At 43.1% G+C, this 23,715-nt stretch overlaps 1 protein-coding gene and 1 non-coding gene across 5 annotated transcripts in view; one reads left to right on the top strand and one right to left on the bottom strand.

The window, feature by feature from the left end:
* Positions 1 to 23,715, bottom strand: part of OSBPL10 (oxysterol binding protein like 10) — a 387,153-nt gene that overhangs the window by 201,450 nt on the left and 161,988 nt on the right. For all 4 annotated transcript variants that reach the window (XM_057554937.1, XM_057554935.1, XM_057554936.1 and 1 more), the window contains one exon: positions 5,987 to 6,162. In XM_057554937.1, coding sequence (XP_057410920.1) covers positions 5,987 to 6,162 — 176 coding nt within the window. The remainder of the gene's footprint in view (positions 1 to 5,986; positions 6,163 to 23,715) is intronic.
* Positions 4,788 to 4,860, top strand: TRNAW-CCA (transfer RNA tryptophan (anticodon CCA)). Its single transcript has one exon. It is a non-coding gene; the product is annotated as a tRNA-Trp (tRNA).

Here is a 23,715-nt window from a genome sequence, read left to right as displayed (position 1 = left end):
CGCAATGAAGAGTGGCCCCCGCTTGCCGCTGCTAGAGGAAGCCCTCGCACAGAAGCAAAAACCCAACACAGCCAAATAAATCAATCAATAAATAAATAATAATTAAAGGTGCTAATAATTAAAAAAAAAAACACTTTGCTTTACTGTGTAGTACACAGTGGGGGCACCTAATATAGTCCTATGACAGATGCTTAATGAAGGTTTCCCTGAAGAAGTGACAAAAAAATTCCCTCTTAAACCACATTAAAAACTTAACTTATTCTGAAATGTCTGTTATGAGAACAATTTGGCCAATGTTTTTAAACTCTTCTGAAAAAGTCATTTCTACTTCTTTAAAAAGCAGCAGGGAAGAGAAAACATGATTATTTTTAATGCCTCTACCACATGTGGCTAAAAGGAGGATCAAAGTACAGTGTTTGAGGCCCCTTTGTTATCTATCGGAGTTGTAATCTGGAGTTATCAGCCTTTACAAAATTAGCGTTCAGTTGAATTACCATTTTAATATGTGTTCTCAAGGCTTCTTATTATGACTGAACAGAACAAGGTACAAAATGTTGACTTACAGACCCTCAAATGTCCCCCAAAGAGACATTACAGTACCAGTCACTTGCATAGTCACAATCTTCCATCTACACCCCCATCTCTCAAATATATAAAATTATTTTCTTAAAAGATCATGGATACATAACAGGTTCTAATAAAATCCAAGTTAATTTAATTGCATAACTCACTGCATAAATATTTTAACAGAATATTCAATGCATAAATGTTGACTATGCAGAAAACAAAATGATTCCCCTAGAAATTTGTATCGTTTACAAAAATGAGCCTGTCATCTGTCAATAAAACCCAACTTCAGCTTGAACTTCTGGTGAAGAAATCTGGAAGTGCAGACCAGCGTAAGACTAGGTGAACCCTACTTCCAAAGAATAAAAGGATTCTGCAGAACCTAGAGCCATTTTCCTTAGGAACATGAAGAATTGCTGGTTTGCGGCAGTACCCAAAGGCTCTAAACCAAAAACATTCCCAAAGCTGTGCATCTATTAATATCAAGATTCATCTCTACATGTAGTGAGATGTAAAATGAGAAAACCAATGCCCAGATTCTTTGGGATGGACCAAGGACCAGCCAGAAAGAGGCAGAAATGTGTCCTGCCTTTGCTGTAGTGGGTAAGTTTAAGCTAAATTTAGCCCTTGTGATTAGTTCACGCAGGTAATAAAGCTTTTATGTTTGCTATTAAAACAACCCTTAAAAAAAAAACTTCAGGTTTAATAACCCAGAGAATAACAACTAAAAGGCAAAATGAGATGGCTCAAATGGTTAATTGGTTGGGCTGTTCTTTTGTACGGGTTCATGTCATTTTAGAAATCACAGGCGGGTTTATAGCAATACAAGCCTACCTCAAGAAACAAGAAAAATCTCAAATGAACAAACTAACCTTACACCTAAAGGAACTAGAGAAAGAAGAACAAACAAAACCCAAAGTTAGTAGATGGAAAGAAATCATAAAGATCAGAGCAGAAATAAATGAAATAGAAACAAAGAAAACAATAGCAAAGATCAATAAAACTAAAAGCTGGTTCTTTGAGAAGATAAACAAAATTGATAAACCATTAGCCAGACTCATCAAGAAAAAGAGGGAGAGGACTCAAATCAATAAAATTAGAAATGAAAAATGAGAAGTTACAACAGACACCACAGAAATACAAAGCATCCTAAGAGACTACTACAAGCAACTCTATGCCAATAAAATGGACAACCTGGAAGAAATGGACAAATTCTTAGAAAGGTATAACCTTCCAAGACTGAACCAGGAAGAAATAGAAAATATGAACAGACCAATCACAAGTAATGAAATTCAAACTGATTAAAAATCTTCCAACAAACAAAAGTCCAGGACCAGATGGCTTCACAGGTGAATTCTATCAAACATTTAGAGAAGAGCTAACACCTATCCTTCTCAAACTCGTCCAAAAAATTGCAGAGGAAGGAACACTCCCAAACTCATTCTATGAGGCCACCATCACCCTGATACCAAAACCAAAGATACTACAAAAAAAGAAAATTACAGACCAATATCACTGATGAATATAGATGCAAAAATCCTCAACAAAATACTAGCAAACAGAATCCAACAACACATTAAAAGGATTATACACCACGATCAAGTGGGATTTATCCCAGGGATGCAAGGATTCTTCAATATACGCAAATCAATCAATGTGATACACCATATTAACAAATTGAAGAATAAAAACCATATGATCATCTCGATAGATGCAGAAAAAGCTTTTGACAAAATTCAACACCCATTTATGATAAAAACTCTCCAGAAAGTGGGCATAGAGGGAACCTACCTCAGCATAATAAAGGCCATATATGACAAACCCACAGCAAACATCATTCTCAATGGTGAAAAACTGAAAGCATTTCCTCTAAGATCAGGAACAAGACAAGGATGTCCACTCTAGTCACTCTTATTCCACATAGTTTTCGAAGTCCTAGCCATGGCAATCAGAGAAGAAAAAGAAATAAAAGGAATACAAATTGGAAAAGAGGAAGTAAAACTGTCACTGTTTGCAGATGACATGATACTATACATAGAGAATCCTAAAGATGCCACCAGAAAACTACTAGAGCTAATCAATGAATATGGTAAAGTTGCAGGATACAAAATTAATGCACAGAAATCTCTTGCATTCCTATATGCTAATGATGAAAACTCTGAAAGAGAAATTAAGGAAACACTCCCATTTACCATAGCAACAAAAAGAATAAAATACCTAGGAATAAACCTACCTAGGGAGACAAAAGACCTGTATGCAGAAAACTATAAGACACTGATGAAAGAAATTAAAGATGATACCAACAGATGGAGAGATATACCATGTTCTTGGATTGGAAGAATCAATATTGTGAAAATGACTATACTACCCAAAGCAATCTACAGATTCAATGCAATCCCTATCAAATTACCAATGGCATTTTTTACAGAACTAGAACAAAAAAATCTTAAAATTTGTATGGAGACACAAAAGACTCCAAATAGCCAAAGCAGTCTTGAGCAAAAAAAACGGAGCTGGAGGAATCAGACTCCCTGACTTCAGACTATACTACAAAGCTACAGTAATCAAGACAATATGGTACTGGCACAAAAACAGAAATACATATCAATGGAACAGGAGAGAAAGCCCAGAGATAAACCCATGCACCTATGGTCAACTAATCTATGACAAAGGAGGCAAGGGTATACAATGGAGAAAAGATATTCTCTTCAGTAAGTGGTGCTAGGAATACTGGACAGCTACATGTAAAATAATGAAATTAGAACACTCCCTAACACCATACACAAAAATAAACTCAAAATGGATTAGAGACCTAAATATAAGACTGGACACTATAAAACTCTTAGAGGAAAACATAGGAAGAACACTCTTTGACATAAATCAGAGCAAGATCTTTTTTGATTCACCTCCTAGAGTAATGGAAATAAAAACAAAAATAAACAAATGGGACCTAATGAAACTTAAAAGCTTTTGCACAGCAAAGCAAACTACAAACAAGACGAAAAGACAACCCTCAGAATGGGAAAAAATATTTGCAAACAAATCAACGGACAAAGGATTAATCTCCAAAATATATAAACAGCTCACGCAGCTCAATATTAAAATAACAAACAACCCAATCAAAAAATGGGCAGAAGACCTAAATAGACATTTCTCCAAAGAAGACATACAGATGGCCAAGAAGCACACGAAAAGCTGCTCAACATCACTAATTATTAGAGAAACGCAAATCAAAACTACAGTGAGGTATTACCTCACACCAGTTAGAACGGGCATCATCAGAAAATCTACAAACAACAAATGCTGGAGAGGGTGTGGAGAAAAGGGAACCCTCTTGCACTGTTGGTGGGAATGTAAATTGATCCAGCCACTATGGAACACAGTGTGGAGGTTCCTTAAAAAACTAAAAATAGAATTCCATATGACCCAGCAATCCCACTACTGGGCATATACCCAGAGAAAACCATAATTCAAAAAGACACATGCACCCCAATGTTCACTGCAGCACTTTTCACAATAGCCAGGTCATGGAAGCAACCTGAATGCCCATAGGCAGACGAATGGATAAAGAAGATGTGACAGATATATACAATGGAATATTACTCAGCCACTAAAAGGAACGAAATTGGGTCATTTGTAGAGAATGTCATACAGAGTGAAGTAAGTCAGAAAGAGAAAAACAAATACCGTATATTAACGCATATATGTGGAACCTAGAAAAATGGTACAGGTGAACCGGTTTGCAAGGCAGAAATAGAGACACAGGTGTAGAGAACAAACGTATAGACACCAAGGGGGGAAAGCGGCGGGGGGGGCATGGGGGTGGTGTGATGAATTGGGCGATTGGGACTGACATATATACACTAATATGTACAAAATGGATAACTAATAAGAACCTGCTGTATAAAAAAATAAAGTTCAAAAATTCAATAAAAAAGAAAACGAAACCACAGGCAGCGGTGGGGCATTATGTTTTTCACCTGCTATTGTTTCTGCTCTGACAATTTATTAAGCAATAAAGAGCAAAGAGAAACCAAGGACCATATAAATCTGGGACACACACTGTATGAATCTCCAAAGAGAACATGAATCTTCTCACAGTTCCCAAAAAACAAAAAACTTTCTTCAACTATAGACATTTTTATATCATAGGTTTGTGGATTTTTTTATAGATCCTGAGATATGACTTGTATATTGATAATAAAAGAACCTCAGGAAATTCCCTGGTGGTCCAGTGGTTAGGACTCTGCACTTCCAAAGCCAGAGGCCTAGGTTCAATCCCTGGTTGGGGAACTAAGATCCCACAAGCTGCACAGCATGGCCGAAAAATAAAACATAAAGGAACCTCAGCTTAGCCCACCTCTGGGTAGCAAAGCTTGGAGGAAGGTCAGCAAACACTGAGCTCTGAGCTGGGGAATCGAGGCCCTCAGTCTGGATTTGCAGAGGCTGACCCACCACTGTCAGCCCCTGGCGTCAAGGAGAGATAACGAGGGGCCTCTTCTTTGCACGTGGCCCTTCCTTGGGCAAAGAAAAATGTGATATAAGAGGCAGAATTACCACCGCCGAACACTTAATACACACTACTTTCCTCAGACCTTAATAACACTGACTCTGGTGTGTGTGTACATGCACACGTGTGCAAACATGTGCATTTGGGGTTTGGTTTTGTTATTTTGTTAGAAAAAGACTGACAATTTTTCCGGCAATGTGCCCATGACAGAATGCTGGAAGAATGATCTAGCAATCAAATCACATCGCTGTAGACAAGTCTGGCCCATCAGAAAACCTGCGAGGTGGATATGCCTCGGGGGCGACAAGACCTACAGTTCCGGCCAAATGCTGGGCTCCCCCGAGACCTGATGAGAATGTTTAGCAGACCTCAGCTTTCAAGAAGCAAAGAGAAGGGGAGAAAGTGGACTACAGGACATAACACCAGTTGGCTTTTCACCAGGCTCTAGGGCCACAACGGGTTAAATAAAGTACAAGTGAAGGGGCCTTTACTAAGAGCTGGTTCTAGAGAAACTTTGAGCAGAGGACACCATGACCCTTAAAAGGCCTGACCTGTCCTCAGATCACAGCCCCACGGGCATTGGAGGAAAGATTCACGGTATACGGTCCAAGAAAATATATACTGAGCTAATATGAAAAATCTGCCCAAGTCCTAAGGCTCAGCCTGGTTTGCGATCACTCACCTTTCCTTCGTCCTTAATTGCCCAGTTAATTAGGACAAACACTTCCTAATGTCAGCTCCTCTCCCCACCCCAGGGGTAGGAAAAGCAGCATCTGTCACCAGAGTCCGCAAACCCAGCAAATTGTTAAAGGTGATTTTTTTTTAAAAATCAAAAAACAAGAGAGCCATCACCATGGTAACTGTGAACCCAGGAGGCCCGTCTGAAAAGTTCCCGGGAGAAGAACGTACCTCTCAGTTTGTACATCTCCCCGTTGGCAGAGTACACGACCAGCATATGGGGCGCTTCGTCACTCAGGGACACGACGGCGCCGGACAGAGACAGGGCCCCTCGAGGCTTCTGCTGTTTGCTTTGCTCGTTCACAAAATACTGCAGGATACCAGCCTCAAAATCCAGCACAAAGTACCTGTGCGGAGAAACCACAGTGCATCAGTTTTCTCTCCAAGCAAAGAAGAAAAAGAACATAATCCTTAAATTGACATCAAGGCTCCCAATCCAGGATGCTGGAAGCTAAACGTCCCTGCCAGGCCCCACACAAGTCATCCCCATGTAGGGAGAGAGCACCCAATTCTAAAGTCAAAGCAGAACTTGTCATGGCCCCTGGGGCAAGGGCCAGGCCCATTCTGGACTCAGTGCAATGCCCATTCATACGTAAGCCTCAGAATGGTAAAGAAGAGGGAAGCACTGGGACACAGACTCTGGTAACAGGCTCCACGTGACTTCACAGGAACAGCTGAAATTCACACCCCAGAAGCAGCAAGCTGGGCCAGACTTCAGCCAACAGCCTGGGTACTGTATGGGGCCTGACCTCCAGAGCTGGTCAATCCAGGAACTGGAGGTGCTCACACAGCCCCCTGGGCACCCTCCAGCGGGCCCTTCCATGGATCACTTTTCACACAAAGGGACGAGAATTCCCTCAGCTCTGGGAGGCTGTAATGCCACTGGAGTCTACATTCAGGGTGAAAACAGGGAAACTGCTAGTTGCCTAAATCACTCAAACAAATCTTGGTAGCCGAGTACCTGGCCTGTTTATAGTCACCATCTATCACCAGGAAGCAATCAAGACAACTTCCCCTTCTCCACCAGGACGAGTTGTCTTCATGTGAGACCCACATGCCCCCTGGGACCCAGAGGCTCACCACAGCCCCTGCTGACTCTCCCAGCCTCTCACTTTCTGCTCCACCCATGCTGGCTCACCCAGCTGCCTTCTACCACTTTGCTCATGCTGTTTCCCCCACCTGGAGCAGTTACTCGAAGTGATGGTCTACAGATTGTTACCAATCCATGACATCGAAACTCTTGCCACAATTGGGCTTCGCATCAGCATCCAACTGCACGGTCAGTGGGTTTGTCCCGTTAAAGAAAGAGTCCAGACGTTGTCTGACACACATGGCGCACACAAGCCACAATACCAGTCTCAAATCAACCACGGCGCAATTGGGGGGTGGGAGGAAGCAAGTTCTTCATCAGCTTGAGATATACTTGCCACCCCTGTGGCTAGAACATGGTTCCCTCCCCTATTTACTGCACGGTAACTTCAGGAACAACTCAGGTGCCACCAACTTGAGAAAGCGTCTCCTGACCAGGTCAAATCTTCCTCCCACAAGCTCTCACTTTGAACTCACCCCTCATGGCCCTGGCCTCATCGGGAGTCTACATTTGCAGGATTATCCCATTCAGTGTCTGGTTCCCCCCAGACTCTATGCTGTTCGGAGGCGGACAGTGCCTGACACCTCGCTGATACTCAGTTAATATTTATTCAATGAATGAATGAAAGGGAAAAAACTACCGAATTCCACCCTTTTCAATCCGTGCACCAAAGCAGCTGGGTCACCGCTGTGAACTTGCAGAGGCACTGGAAAATATGTCACACTTTTGAGGGATACAGAGTGATGCTCAACATCGGTCAGATATGAAGCATACGAACAACTCAGGCAGTTTTCACAGTTTTGATACTAGTTGCACTGCATTCCTTTCAAAGACATAGTATCTTTGCAAAGCTGGGTTTTCAGCAGTTGCTGGGTTAACAAGGAAACATAGACAGGGAATAGGAAGAGGGCAGCGATGCCAACAAGATCCCAAGGTTTGAGAGAGAAGCTGTGCAGAATCCGCAGGCACACACAGTCCATCAACAAGTAATTGCAGTTATTTAATGTAGAAACATACTCATAACGTAGAAACATAAACATTTATGTTTATTATTTTTTCAAACGGCCACTGAGTTGTTAGGACATCAATGTACATGAAGTTGTTTGGAGCTGACTGCTTTCATAATAAAAAAAAAAGAGCTGACTGCTTTCATAATAAATGAAACTGTAGGATTTTTTTTAACCTCTAAGCACCACGAACCAAGAAAGTTTACAAATTTCCGACCTAATTGATTCTCATAGTAACCAACAGACAGCCATCATTATTCCCCATTTTACAGGCACTAAGACTCAAAGAAACTCAAAATCTAAGTCCCATTTGTCTGTGTCCAAATCCATACCTGGTTCAGTCCAGCACTCACAAACTCTCCTTTGAGTCTCACGCAAGTCCCCCCTTGTCACTTGCTCCGCGTCACCTCTCCTGTACCCACTTAGGTACTTTATTCTCCAAAGCTTCCCATTCCAACAGAGCTAGCCGAGCTGAAAGCACCTTTGCCTGGCCACAGAGGTCCCACCTCATCCCCATCCTGCAGAGCAGGCACACCTGACGACCCAGGTCTCAACCCTCCAAAACTCCAATTCCTCTAAGAAACATTAATTATTTGTAACATTCCAAATGTCCTGGCCAAGGCTATTTATCTTTTTTACCCCTCTCCTTCCCTATCTCTCGAGTCACAATAATAAGGATATACTTCTGGTATCCACGATTAGCATGGATAAATCAAGACACAAAAATGTGCTCTTGGACCAGGACTATTCAAAGTGCTGTTCCTTGCCCAGCAGTATCAACATCACCTGGGAGCTTGTTTGAAATGTAAATTCTTGGGCCCCACCCAAGACCTGCTGAATCAGAAACGGGTGGGGGTGTGGGGCGGCCAGGAAGCTTCCAGGTGATTCTGATGCAGCTCAAATTTGAGAAGCACTGGCCTAAACTAACAGCTCGTCACCAAATCCCTGCCCTCCATTTCCAGGAGACACAAGCCGAATACATTGCCCAGCTTTCCTTGTAAGGACGTGTGGCCATTTGACTGAGCTGTAGCCAACAGAATGTGAGCAGAAGAAATGCAAGCCAGGCCTGTAACTAACACACACACACACACACACACACACACACACACACACACACGAATGGAGACACCCTGCAAGGCAACTCAGGATCCACAACGGGTGGGGCAAAGACATAAGAGGGAAGCAGCCTGGATCCGCGAATTACCACCTGGAAGAGAGTCACCTCATTTCTACATGGATGAGAAAGAAGCTTCTGCTTATTAGGCCACTAAAATCAGTTAAAGAAGCCGGCCTGACAAATTCACAAAAAATCTTTTTTAAATGTCTATTTTCACGTCCTTCTACTTGAAGTGTGCTCCTCTCCTCCCTTCTGTGATGTGAAGACCAAATTCCGTCAACAAGAGAAGAGCTGGGGTGATTTCTGAGCCGCCAGTGGTCACATTATTCAAATGCTGACCCTGCCCTTCTCTTTAAGAGTAAATGTTCTGGGCTTCCCTGGTGGCGCAGTGGTTAAGAATCTGCCTGCCAATGCGGGGACAAGGGTTCAAGCCCTGCTCTGGAAAGATCCCACATGCCGTGGAGCAACTAAGCCTGTGCGCCACAACTACTGAGCCTGCGCTCTAGAGCCCGCGAGCCACAACTACTGAGCCCACGTGCCACAACTACTGAAGCCCACGCGCCTAGAGCCCGTGCTCCGCAACAAGAGAAGCCACCGCAATGAGAAGCCCGCGCACCACAAAGAAGAGTAGCCCCCACTCGCCACAACTAGAGAAAGCCCGCGCACAGCAACGAGGACCCAACGCAGCCAAAAATAAAATAAATAGATAAATAAATAAAAAAGTTTAAAAAAGAGTAAATGTTCTCACGAAATTGAGTTATATGTAGTGAGGTGGATGGACCTAGAGTCTGTCATACAGAGTGAAGTAAGTCAGAAAGAGAAAAACAAATACTGTATGCTAACACATATATATGGAATCTAAAAAAAAAAAAAAAAAGTGGTACTGATGAACCTAGTTGTAGGGCAGAAATAAAGAGGTAGATGTAGAAAACGGACTTGAGGACATGGGGTGGGAGGGCAAAGAGGGGCGAAGTGAGTAGCAACGACATATGCACACTACCGAATGTAAAACAGTTGGCTGGTGGGAAGCAGCCGCATAGCACGGGGAGATCAGTTCGGTGCTTTGCGATGACCTAGAGAGGTGGGATAGGGAGGGTGGGAGGGAGCCTCAAGAGGGAGGGGATATGGGGACATGTGTATGCATATGGCTGATTCACTTTGTTGTGCAACAAAAACTAACACAGTATTGTGAAGCAATTATACTCCAATAAAGATCTATTTAAAAAAAGAGCAAATGTTTTCCACGTGACCTATACTTAATGTCACGGTGACTGCAGCTGTGCAGACACGGCTCCTGGCAAATCACAGCATGAAGAGCAATAATCCGTACAAGTGTAGGGAAGGAACCTCGGCTCCGACTACAGCATTCTGTGTCTCCAGCCGCCCCTGCACCCCCGCAAACCGCTCTGGCAGAGCAGCAGTGTCCCCCCATCCACAAACATGCCTCCTTTACAGAGCAGGAAGCGGGAAAGGTAGCGCATAACCTGAACAGGCTTCAAGGAAAAGGCAAGAGCAAGTTGCTCTCAACTCCCCTGCCCGCCCCCCATCCACCCTGTGCCGTTGGCTGGAATGGAGAAAGGGCTGAACACCTCTCCCCTTTCTGCTCTGCCCACTCATCAACCGGGCCCCCATCAGCCTTCCCCGCTCCCAGAAGCAGCTTCACAAACGCATCCTGCTCAGACCAACCATATATTCGCAAAGGACGTGGTTAAGAAGCTGGTACCAAGAAATGAACTGAATACTGGGGGGTTTTTTCAATAAGGATGACGGAATAACCAGTTGAGGTCACATTATGCAGAATACGGGAACACGTTAATGATTTTTCACATTGCCTATTTCAAAATGACATCTTAATTCTAACCCCCTGCCTCAGGCAGAAAAAAAACTTATTTCCACTGCTTCCTAAAATAGCTTTAATGCAAATGCACAGGTTTGAATCATGTGCACTAAGCAAGGTCATCAATAATTTACTCCTTTCCTAAAGACAGTTAAAAATTCTATCCTATTTGGAAGGGAGTGAAAGGAGAATATCTGATTAAAAATTACAACAGACTAAACATATAGTGTTCTTTCAGGATGGTCTTTGAAAGTTGATTTAGATTCTGTCACATGCAGGTGGCACTAAGAAGGGCATTGCCTGTGGGTCACACCCCCTGGGAGGTAAGAAATTACATTTGGTTTCCGGCAGGGTCAGGGCTCTGTCAGGCACTGCTGTTTGAAGCTTGCTGCTGTATCTGAAACTCATAGCTTTCATTCTAAATGGAAAAGTTAACCGTATTTCTGGATGAGGTTTCATTAAATGAGGTGCAAACGCCAGATAAAATCCTGAAACATTCTTTAAGGTTTTTCCCTCTGGAGAAATGAATAAGACGAACCTAATTCCTAGTGGGTTCTTTTCTCATTAGCATCTCGAGCTTTAGTTTGCAACTTGACCAATGTGCAGGTGAACTTAACTGTATACGGAGGGAACATATTTTATGGACTACGTTAACAGACCAAAGAGGGTGCTGAGAGAGAAAGAGGGGAGACGTCAAACCAACCCATGAAAAGAGCCATCAGTCCCGATCAGGTCAGCTTCGGGGTGGCAGCCTCGCCCCGTCCCAAAGCTGGGACCCGCGGCGAGTGGCAGGCCTGCCTCAGAAGGGCTGAGGACAGGCCACTGCTTCGAAAACAACACGTGAGCACGTGCACAGACACAGACACACCTGCATGCACACGCACTCACACGCGCATACACATTCACGCTCACTTGAGCAGGCCTACACACGAAGTAGCTGCCCTTACCCGTCACTGCTCTCCAAGCCTTGCATCGCTGAGGGTCATTTGTCAACACCTGTAGCCTTTTAATTCCCACCCCCACCTGCCTGAGATAGTTTCATGAAGGTTCAACTTCAGGATCTAGAAGTTGAAAACCAGACATATTTACTTTGAGAAGGTGGAGCACACCAATGGCCATTAGCATCCAGTCAGGAGCAGAAAAATAAAGGGAAGGATTGGGGGGACGGGGGGAGGAACATGGGGGAACCAGTTCATTAATGCCAAGAAGCAGAAGGTACAAGCAAACTACAAGAGGGTTACAAAGAGGAAAAAAAATGAATTGAAAAAAAAAAAAATCTTTCGAACAGGAACTTTGCCAGACAGGCTGCTGCTGACAAAAAGCTAAATCATTTCATCTAAAGTTAAAAGTGAAAATTAAAGCAAGAGGAAAGGGCTTGAGAAGGGAGGTGACGGCCAGGCCCGTGATGCCTGAGCAGACACCTTTTATACCCACGGTACTACTTCCAGGAGGGAGTCAGGACCCCTCCCATTCTCCGTGGGGCTCTGCCGCTCGCTCCACGCCAGGCACGAGGCCCCATCCACCACTCTCCACACGCGAAAGCGGACCAAGCCCCCAGCTCACGCAGGCGTTTTTCCTGTTGGGATCTGCCTCACCTTCCCAGGCCCTCTATTTTCTTTCTTCTATTCCCCCCACCCCGCCCCCACAGTATTTATTAACTATTTATCAAGAGAAGCTATTCTTGGTGGGAATGTAAACTGATACAGCCACTATGGAGAACAGTATGGAGGTTCCTTAAAAAACTAAAAATAAAACTACCATACGACCCAGCAATCCCACTACTGGGCATGTACCCTGAGAAAACCATAATTCAAAAAGAGTCATGTATCACAATGTTCATTGCAGCTCTATTTACAGTAGCCAGGGCATGGAAGCAACCTAAGTGTCCATCGACAGATGAATGGATAAAGAAGATGTGGCACATATACAATGGAATATTACTCAGCCATAAAAAGAAACGAAATTGAGTTATTTGTAGTGAGGTGGATGGACCTAGAGACTGTCATACAGAGTGAAGTAAGTCAGAAAGAGAAAAACAAATACCGTATGCTAACACATATATATGGAATCTAAAAAAAAAAATGGTGCTGAAGAACCTAGGGGCAGGACAGGAATAAAGATGCCGACCTACTAGAGAATGGACTTGAGGATACAGGGAGGGGGAATGGTAAGCTGGGACGAAGTGAGAGAGTGGCATGGACATATATACACTACCAAATGTAAAATAGATAGCTAGTGGGAAGCAGCCACATGGTACAGGGAGATCAGCTCGATGCTTTGTGACCACCTAGAGGGGGGGGATAGGGAGGGTGGGAGGGAGATGCAAGAGGGAGGAGATATGGGGATATATGTATATGTATAGCTGATTCACTTTGTTATAAAGCAGAAACTAACACACCATTGTAAAGCAATTATACTCCAATAAAGATGTTTAAAAGAAAAAGAGAAGCTATTCTTTAGCCCAAATATTCACACTTCATAGTTCAGGAACACAGCTCAGTGACAAACTTCCATGGAACTCAACCCAAAGAAATTCTTTACATTCCAAAATCACTTTGCACTCTGAAAGATGCCAGCCTTCTTCACCGCCTCAAACTCTTTCACGGATTCATAATTTCTGAAGAAATCTGCATATGCCAGGCCCTCTGTCTTCTGAGAAGGTCCTGCTGGAGGCCACCTGTGCTTTGTCCTGACCATGACAACAGTGACCTTTGTTCTTCAGCTAAAGACCCTTCTCTGGGTTGGGTGACTGACTGCCTAACTCTTCCAGAATTCCAGCAACACACCAAAATGGCAGCGGCTTGGTCCTGCCGGCCTTGGGCGTCCTCCTCTCCCCACAGTACCAGGGAGGCCTTGCCCGGTGCAGGCACTACACACCCATTTTTCCAGGTTTCACCTGCCTTCCAATTCCCTCTTGCCCACAACCACCCAAAATAGCACCATTTCTGAGATCTAGTATCACCACGTTTCTAAAACTTCCAACCTATTGCTTATAGAAAATAAAAACTCAAGGAAAATCAGCAAAGCAAAAGCATACTCACTTGTGAAGGGAAGGAGGATTTCAAATTGTGTGTGTATTTACCTAAGTTTACCTGAAGTCTTCAAAAGGACTATCAGCTGCCGATCATTGACTGAACACTCTCTCTCATCTTCAGAAATGAATGTATCAAAGTTCTCCCCAGAGTTACTTCCGTGGAGCTGCCTGTCTCATGTAAGAGAGGGTGTCTCTGCCTCTCCAGGTGGGCCTAGGACACCTTGGTCACTGTGGTCCCCTGACCTCAGAAGGGTTCACACTCAAAACCCTTAGAGTTTCTGGCTTGAGAAAGAAGGATAGATCTTCCAGAATTTCTCTCATGATAACCAAACTTCCTGGAGAGGACAGACGATGGATCCAGGCACCAAAACCTCACAACAAGGTTCCAAGGCACAGCACCTGCAGGCAACCTGGATCCCAGCCAAGTGTTAAAGTCTGGAATCCTCTCAACACATGAAATTGGGGCGATGGCGAGAGAAATGCAGAGAGGCCTGCTTGCATCTCTCAGCTCCCTACTATTCAACCTGTCATCAGAGACTTCCACAACTGCCACCACCACCCACCAAAAGCACTAAGTGAGAGACTCCAACACACTCCAGAAAGTACTAAACTGTCAGAGGACCCTAAGGCACATCACCAGCTCAGGGATAAATATACTCTGTCACATAACTCAAGCCATTATTAAAAATATCCAGGCATGCAATACAAGTTCAACCTCAAATATATCAGAAAAATGTCATGTACTATGGCCTGTCTATAGCAGAACCATTATGCTGGTCTTCAGATGTCTTAAAAATATATAAACTGAACCACTGATAAAAATGATTATACTTCAATAAAGATGTTTAAAAAAAAAAAAGATTGCTAATGTTTTCAGAGCACTTTCTATGTGTCACGCATTGGGTGCTACCATATTATCTCATTTACACCTCCCAGCAGTCCTAGGAAGTAGATGTGACCATAACCTCTTTCTACAGATGAAAATTTCAAGCGCAGAAAGGTAAAAAAAACACGCTCAAGATCTTACAGAGAGGAAATTACGGGGTAGTCTTTAACCAGGGAATCTAGCCTTACAGGCCACGGTTCAAAACTGTTAAGATACCCTGTGTTTATTAAAATACCGTTTTCACTACAAAGATGCAAAAACATAGGGTCAAAACGGACAGACAGATAAGAAAAAAAAAAATTAAACACAATCAGGTTGGGAGATTTTTAGAATTCTCCTTTCGCCCAGAGTTGGACAGATATGCAGAAAACAAACGGGGATATATAGATTCAAAACAATATATTCCCAAGTTTTATTTTAAATGTTACAAAGAATTACATACTCCAAGGAAAAATATAACTTCTTTTTAGATGTGCATGGAACATTTTCCAAAATGTTGTCTAAAAAAACATCAAACATCTAAAAGTAGAAATTTTATAGGGCACAATGTTTGCACCTCATAGCAAAATAACATCTGACATGTTAAAGACTTTAAAAAAATAAACTAATAGTATTCGTTTTAATAATATATTCACATATAATTATATTATATATTAGTATTAGGAGAAAATATGGGTAGATATTTTTAAACAGTTAGGGTGGGGAGGGCACCATAACAAGAGATTGCAAAACCATAAAGAAAAGTATTGACACATATTTCTAAATTTAAAAAAATCTCCAGCTAAAAATAATCCATAAATAAAATTAAAAGACAACCAGTAAAGCAGAGTTTTAAAAAAGAATACTGAAGTGTCTTGCCTTCTAAAAAGAATGTTTTTTTACAGTTTGGGTTACTTCCTCCTGCTTCTGAATCAGCCTGGAAGCTTGTTAAAAATGTGGATTCCTGACTCCCAGCCCATACTTAGAGAATCAGAATCTTTGTGGCTGAGATCAGGAAATCAGGAAAATGAATTTCAAAGTCTGCCTAGATCATCCAAGTAGAAAAACCAGTGCAAAATCGAGTCAGGATAAAACCTTCGAGTGTTACTCACACCGTTTTTTTTCTGGTCGTTCAAGCTTTTACCCCTAAGCATTCATTCAGCAAACATCTCAGCACTATGGGCCCATGCAACCAAGCGGAATATATTATTTAAGTGTGAGCTGACCTCATTTTGTCTTGGTCTGAAAGAGCCAAAGCCCTGCTCCTAAATCACCACAGCTCAGGCAGTAGGTATCTTGGCTCTGTTACGTTGGAAGTATTTTTGAGAAAGATTTAAAGAAAAGATTTAAAGAAAAGTTACGAAAGTTATTTTTGTTACAAAAATAACAAAAAGTTATTTTTGAGAAAGATTTAAAGAAAAGTTACTTTGTCCTTGCCTTCCTTCTGGGAGTTTCTTCACCAGGCCTGGAGTTCCTGTATAATCGGATCATCAACTAGCATCATGTAGGTGCCCACCTGCACAGAGCAGCCCCAGGACCAGCGCAAGTGAAGCACCTGAAGATTAAGGGCCACCAGCCCGAGTGGCTGCTGCCTCGGGAACCATCTTCACCTGACAAAGGACCAGCATAAGTCACAGTGAACTCTTAACACAAGATTTGATGTACTGTGCTTGGATTTGATCTATCATGAGACTCCATCTGCTTTTAAAGACCAGGTGATCTATACCAGGAGCAAGAACTGAGAGCTTTCTAACACAAGTTAGTACAGGCTCTCAGAATATTGCCCTGTCACCTTCTGAACTCCTATTAACTCTTAGGTTTCCAAGGACATTAGGTAAGAACTTCAACTACAACTTTAACTAAACTGTAAAATATCAAGACCCATCTTAACGCTCACAATTCATTTTCATTCTTGCCATCAACAACACATGGAACTTACCTGGGAATCCTTGAGATGGGCCGAGTCTTGAATCAAGTCTCTGCCTATCACTAAAAGCTTCAACATATACATCAAGTCACAGGGAAAAGGATTCTGATACTGGCTAAAGCCCCGGGACAAAGACGAGTGGGCAGCCCAGGCCTGGTACCCACCAAACTAAAGAGAGATGGGAAGCTGGCCTGTGGAGACCAGGGAAGCAGTTAGGATCAGAAGCAGGCCCCTAGGCTCAGCTATTCTGCCCCAAATATCCAACTGAGTCAGGCCCTAAGTCCCACTCTCTCTGGATCAGAGCGTCCTTAATTTCTCCCTTTGGGTTACACAGCACATAGGAAAGAGGTGTGATCTGGCAGCAAGAGGCCTGATTAGACCTGTGGTTTTCAAACATTTGCTGCATCGGAATCACCTGGAAGCTTGTTAAGACACAAGTTCCTGTGCCCCCCCCCACCAGATTCAGGAGGTCTGGGTAGAGCCAGAGAACTCTAGCAAGTTCCCAGATGATGCTGATGCTGTAGGTAGGACCACGCTTTGAGAGCCACTGAATTCTCACTTTTGTGACCTTGGCCATGGTACTTATCCACTCTGAGCCTCGATGTCCACATCTGCAAAAGCACAAAGCTGGCTCATTCTCTTTGGAACCATTCCACCATCGCTGTGCCTGAAGGTCTGTCTGGTTATAAAACAAGAATTTCCAAAAGTCCACATCGCATTTCTGAATGCAGACAGTGAGTCGGATCCAATGCTCATATTGCATTGTATCAGCAACAGCACTTTAGTTAATTGACTACAAAGCCAACAAGACAGAACTTAAAACACGAGCCAGTGTTTGCTCTTTTTTGGAGGTGTCATGGCAATATTATTTGGCAAGGTTCTCAGTGTGGTCAGCTGTACCGTGTTCTGTGATATGGATAAAGCATTGTGGATACATTTACTCATTCTATGGTTAAACAAAAGAGAATCTACATAAGCCCAGCTATTTTTAAAGAATTTAGCTTTGGTTCCAAAACTAAGTTTTATTTCCAAGAATTCCCTCGTTTCTTTTTTTTTTTTTTTTAAACCTTTCTTACAACACTTCTTAATTTTTATTTATTTATTTATTTTTGCTGTGTTGGGTCTTCGTTTCTGTGCGAGGGCTTTCTCTAGTTGTGGCAAGTGGGGGCCACTCTTCATCGCGGTGCGTGGGCCTCTCACTATCGCGGCCTCTCTTGCTGTGGAGCACAGGCTCCAGACGCGCAGGCTCAGTAATTGTGGCTCACGGGCCCAGTTGCTCCGTGGCATGTGGGATCTTCCCAGACCAGGGCTCGAACCCGTGTCCCCTGCATTGGCAGGCAGATTCTCAACCGCTGCGCCAGCAGGGAAGCCCCCTCGTTTCTTTAAAAAAAAAATTTTTTAACTGAGTACCAACCTTGCTAGGCACTATATGCTAAATGCTAAAAATATATTGGGGGGGGCAACAAGGTCCCTGATCTGATGGGGGCTTGGAAAAATGGTGCCAACAGACAATAAAATATTTACAAAAATAAACGTATGACTATAGCTGTGCTGAGTCTCATTTCTCAAGACAAAATGCCCATGAACTGGTGAATGGATAAACAAATTGTGTTACATCCATACAATGGAATACTATTTAGCAATAAAAAGAACACAGTACTGATACATGCTACATGGGTGAACCTCAGAAATATGATGCTACATGGAAGAAACCAGATGCAAAAAGATTATATATTGTATGATTTCATTTATATGAAGCGTCCAGAGAAGGGAAATTTATAGAGACAAAATGCAGATGAGTGGCTGTCTGGGGCTGAGGATGGGAAGAGTATTAACTACACACTGGCTAGAGGGAATTATTTTTGCTGACAGGAATGTTCTCAAACTGGATTGTGGTGATAGCTGCACAACTATATAAATTCACTAAAAATTACTGAACTGTACACTTACAATGGTTCTATTTTATGGTGTGTAAATTATACCTTAATAAAGGTGTTTTTAAAAAACTTCAGCAATCCTGGCAATAGCCTAGACCAGGGTGGAGGTGACAGAATCACTGCAGGGGTACAATTGACAAGACCTGATAATGAACTGGGAATTCCGTCTGGGGACTGTTGCACTTCACATGCCTTTAAAACTTCCAAAAGGTGTTGACTAGCAATTGGATGAATGGATTTGGAACCCAGAGAAGGTCTGAGCTGGAGATATAAAGATGAAATCATCTAAAAATAAGTAGCCATGGAAGCCAAAGCCATGAGTGAGATTGCACAGAAGGAGAATACGGGGAGGAGAAGGGGGGCAGGAATGAGGGGGCCCAGGATCAAGACGTGAGGAACTACAACATTAAACAGGAAAAGAGGCGGACAGAACAAGACAGAGAGGTAGGAGGAAAACCAGAACCCCAGAAAGAGAACGTTCACGAAGGCAGGAGTAATCATCTGTGTCAAATGCTAACGAAGTGTCAGTGAGATAGGAACTGAAACATGTCTTCTTTGTGACCATACATGATCTATTTGTATATTTCAAGATTCATGGATTTCCATGACCCTAAGTTTATTGTGAAGCAAATCAGTTCCTGTTGGTGTGTAAGCCCAAGAGAAAAGAACTTCTCTTTTCTTCCAAACATGTACTGAGTCCACCAGCTGTTTCCCAATACTCATGTTCCATTTTTACTGGAAACACTGGAAAGATGGATCTCTGGGTTGAAACCAGGGGCTGCAACCTCAGCTCTAGCTATGATTAACTTGTGGTCTGAAACCAAGTATAGTGGGGACAGCTGACTGACTACCTACCCCACCTACCAAATATCCATTGTCTCTCTCAAATCAAGAGAACTCCAATTTTTATCTGGGCCAATACATGATGCCAGAATACATTTCCCCACCTTCCTTTCAGCTAGATGTGGTCATCTGACTAAGTTCTAGCTCATGAAGAACAGTGATGGATTAGATTCCTTCCCCTCCTCTACCTGCTTTTTTGGAAGGTAGATGTGATGGCTGGAATTCCAACACTCCTTTTGGACTTTGAGGACATGGCCACACCCTAGGGATGATGAAGCAGAAAGTTAGAAGGAGCGTGGGTCTCTGAAATCTGTGGAACCCCCAAACCAACCCTGCAAAGCTTATGCAAAAAAGCATGTATGTACAATAGAATATTACTCAGCCATAAGAAAAGAATGAAATAATGCCATTTGCAGCAACATGGATGGACCTAGAGATGATCATACTAAGTGAAGTAAGTCAGACAGACAAAGACAAATATCATATGATATTGCTTATAGGTGGAATCTAAAAATAAAAGATGCAAATGAATCTATTTACAAAACAGAAATAGACCCACAGACATAGAAAACAAACTTATGGTTACCAAAGGGGAAAGGGGAGAGAGATAAATTTGGAGTTTGGGATTAACACACACACACTACTAGATATAAAACAGATAAACAACAAGGACCTATACTATATAGCACAGGGAACTAGACTCAGTATTTTATAATAACCTATAAGGGAAAAGAATATGAAAAAGAATATATATATGTATGTATGTATAACTGAATCACTGTGCTGTACACCTGCAACTAACACTATATTGTAAATCAACTCTACTTCAATTAAAAAATAAGTAAATAAAAAATAAACAAGAAGGATCTAAAGGTTAACAACAACACCAAAAAAAATCCCTGCCTTTATCTCATGGTCCTTCTATGGAGGAGAGGAGGGAAGGTGGAAAAGACAATACTTGTTCAGATTGGCCTAACCCTCTGAGGTAGGTATCATTAGTACCCCTTTCTAACCATGAAGAAACAGAGAGGGGCTCTCTTTTACCAGAGTCACACAGCCCATAGGCAGTAGAGACAACGCGAGCCCAGGCAATCTGCCCCTAACCCCTGCACCATCCTGCCTGTCTCAGAAAGCTGTGAGCACACTAAATCTCCCCCTCTCAGGACAAGGCGCCTCAGCCTTCAAGCATCTTCTAAGCAGAGGTGTGGGGCGGGAGAACGCACCGGTCAGGAAATGTCGACTATTCAGACTGCAAGTCAGAGGTGGGATGTCTGCTTAAACCAGTGAACTCGGCTGCCCAGTGGCAATTTCTCCTCTAGGGATTCTGCAGGCAGCTAACACCGAGGAGACGGGGAGGAGAGGAGATGAAAGGGGAAAATCCAAACAGGACCGTCCAAAGAATTCTCACCAGGGCTGATGGGCTTCACCCCAGAGAGATCAGCATCCTGCCTCTTGAGGCCGCCGTGGGCAGCTGGCTCGCTCACTCTCTCCCTGGTCCTCCAGGAAACCGAACACTCAGCAGGAGCGTCGTAGCTCCCCCGCCTATGGATCTCAGGGCTGGGGAGGAAGGACAGGGCAGGCCTGGCAACTAGTCTCAGGCACTAATGCAAGAATAAGTCGAGATGACAGATGGGCAGATCAGATCAGCTCAGCTCAGGCTGCCACCAAGGGCCCTGGAAAAATACACACATTCCCAAAGGGAAATCCGCATGCTGGCTAGCTCTACCTGACACGTCATTAAACTAACCTGAAAGGGTCCAACATACCAAAAACGCTGCCCAAAACAAGATTAAAGTCTCAGCTGTTCCTCCAACACATGCTCTGAGGCCTCCATGCAACACGATCCACCGCGACCACAACACCGAGGCCAAAACAAAGCCACCCTGAGGTCGCCGGGTCCTCCTGGGAGTTGTGGACACAGCACGCTCTCTGCGGACACAGAATCCTGAGCGGGGACACAGAGGCCCAAGTGTCCACACATGCCCACTCGCCACAGACTCTCTCAGAGAGCCTGAGTCAAAATCATTTCCAACCTGGTCTGACCTTGTCAAGATCTGCGCCTGGGGAAGCCGCTGGTGTTTTGCCACTGAGCTCAAGGAAACATGGAACCTCCCCAATTTTCTGGGGAAGAGGAGGTGTCAGCGAGTGGACAGAATTCCCAGTTTTGAGGTTTTTCGAAAGAATTTTTCTAGACGCAACGACCAACGTGTCTCTAGTGGCCACGAAACAAATGAACACACAACAAAGAAATCAGGTAAGAAAAGTAACTACCTCAAAGGACTTTTCTGAGAATTAAATAAGTTATTATTTGTAAAATGCTTAGAACAGTGTCTGGCACACTGCTAGCACTAATATTCCACATATTCCACATATATAAACAATATATATACGCAATTATTTCTCAAATAACATATTGAGGAGATACTTAGCAATTACCCTTAAAAAAAATCCTCGTCTTTTTTTTTTTTTTTCATTTTACAATTAAGGAAAGAGCTTTCATTTTATTATTTTTGTGGTTAGGAACAGCAGGTTATGGAATTTAATTTACTATATTCTAGTTGCTGAGCTAACAGCTCTGTGACATAGATATTATTTCTATTCTACCAATAAAGAAACAATATGCAGAAAGGAATCCTGGTCTTATTTTTTCAGGGCCATGTGTCTGTGATCTTGTACTGGATACACACCAGTTGTGACTCCCTACTCCCCAAGTCACATGATGACAGCAAACCTGTCAACATGTCAGAGCGAGTGGCATTCCACAAAGAGCACCACGTCCAAGGGCCTAATGGCTGCTCATCTCAATAATGAGATTTAGGAGGATGAAGATTAGTAAGTATCAACTGAATCCCAAACATCAACGGTATTTTCCAAATCTGATTTGAAATGTCCACTACACCATCTCCAGAACAAACATCTAACCCTTCTTTGCAAGACAGTTGAGCACTTCTTGCCAAGAAACTGTCACTTGATTCGCCGTTCTGACTCTTCCCATCCCTCAAAGAGGGGGAAACAGGAAAAAGAGAGGAATGAAGAGATGTGTGTTCTCCACAGACAGGGAAGGTCCAGCCTGAATTTTGAGCACCGGTGGCCACCGTTCGACCTTATTAATCTCCTCTCCTGTGGAGGCAACATGAGTTTGGGGGCTCCCCACTAAGCTGTGTGGTATTTCAAGAACGCACTGCAGACAGTGAACAGACGTAAATATCAAGGACGGGCAGCATGACAACTATTTCGTTTGCCTGGTCAGTTACTTGCCACTTCAGTTTGCAGAGCAAGAGCAAACAAAACAGTCCACTTCACAAAAAGCTAATCTCCTTTCAGTTGATTCTTCAAGTTTCTCATACCCTCCCCCAACCATCTCTTAAATTGTTTTTCATAAAATATATATGACCTGCCTGCTCCTACCACTCCCAGCCAGAATTCATCTCTCTTTCATCAACCCTCCCGCAGCCAACTGTTGGAGCTGAAAAAGTGGGAAATCGCTTGGCTTCCTATTATCATTATTACTGTTATTATTATTATTATTATTACTGTTATTATTACTGTTATTATTATTATTATTATTATTTAGTTACATGACTAAATCTGCCACCTAAGCTGGAAACTCCTTTGGGGCCATGTTACTTGATTAAGAATCCCTCTGGGCTGGGCACAGTACCTCGCAAATACAAGTTCCCTGATGGACCAAGGTGAAGGTCAGTAAACAAAAACGTGTCCCTTCATTATCATTTATTGTCCTCATTTACCTATTATTGCCACCATCACAATCAGAATAGAAAGCTCTCTAAAGCCAAAACTATTCTCCATCACCAAGAACATTTTTAGTACTCTATGAATACGCCTGAGACTCCACACCAGGATGGGAAACTTTGCTTTTGTGAAATCTCACGTCATTGACTCTGCATCTTACCCAGTGTACTTATCCCTGATTAAAGACCAGCCAGTCAGCAGAATAATCAATCCCCAACCATTCAGGACCTAGTTCATCCATCTGGGGACCACCCTGAGTCCCCAGTCCCCTCCCCCACTGGCCACTCCTCTCTGAACGGGAAGAAAAGAGAACCAGGTTGGCTCCACGCAGCTGACCACGAGCAGATTGGATTCGACTTTCAGGGATAAGACAGGCTGCACTTGATGGTGACAATGATGGTGTTAGGTCATCCATGGCTAACAGAGAACTCCCTGAAGTTAAACTTGATTTTGAAGAACTGTCACTCAGGTCATTGAAGACAGCGTGCCT

This window comes from Balaenoptera acutorostrata, chromosome 10, assembly GCF_949987535.1.
Source record: "Balaenoptera acutorostrata chromosome 10, mBalAcu1.1, whole genome shotgun sequence".
In the NCBI taxonomy this organism is placed as follows: Eukaryota; Metazoa; Chordata; class Mammalia; order Artiodactyla; family Balaenopteridae; genus Balaenoptera; species Balaenoptera acutorostrata.
This window is presented reverse-complemented; position numbering and strand designations above follow the sequence as displayed.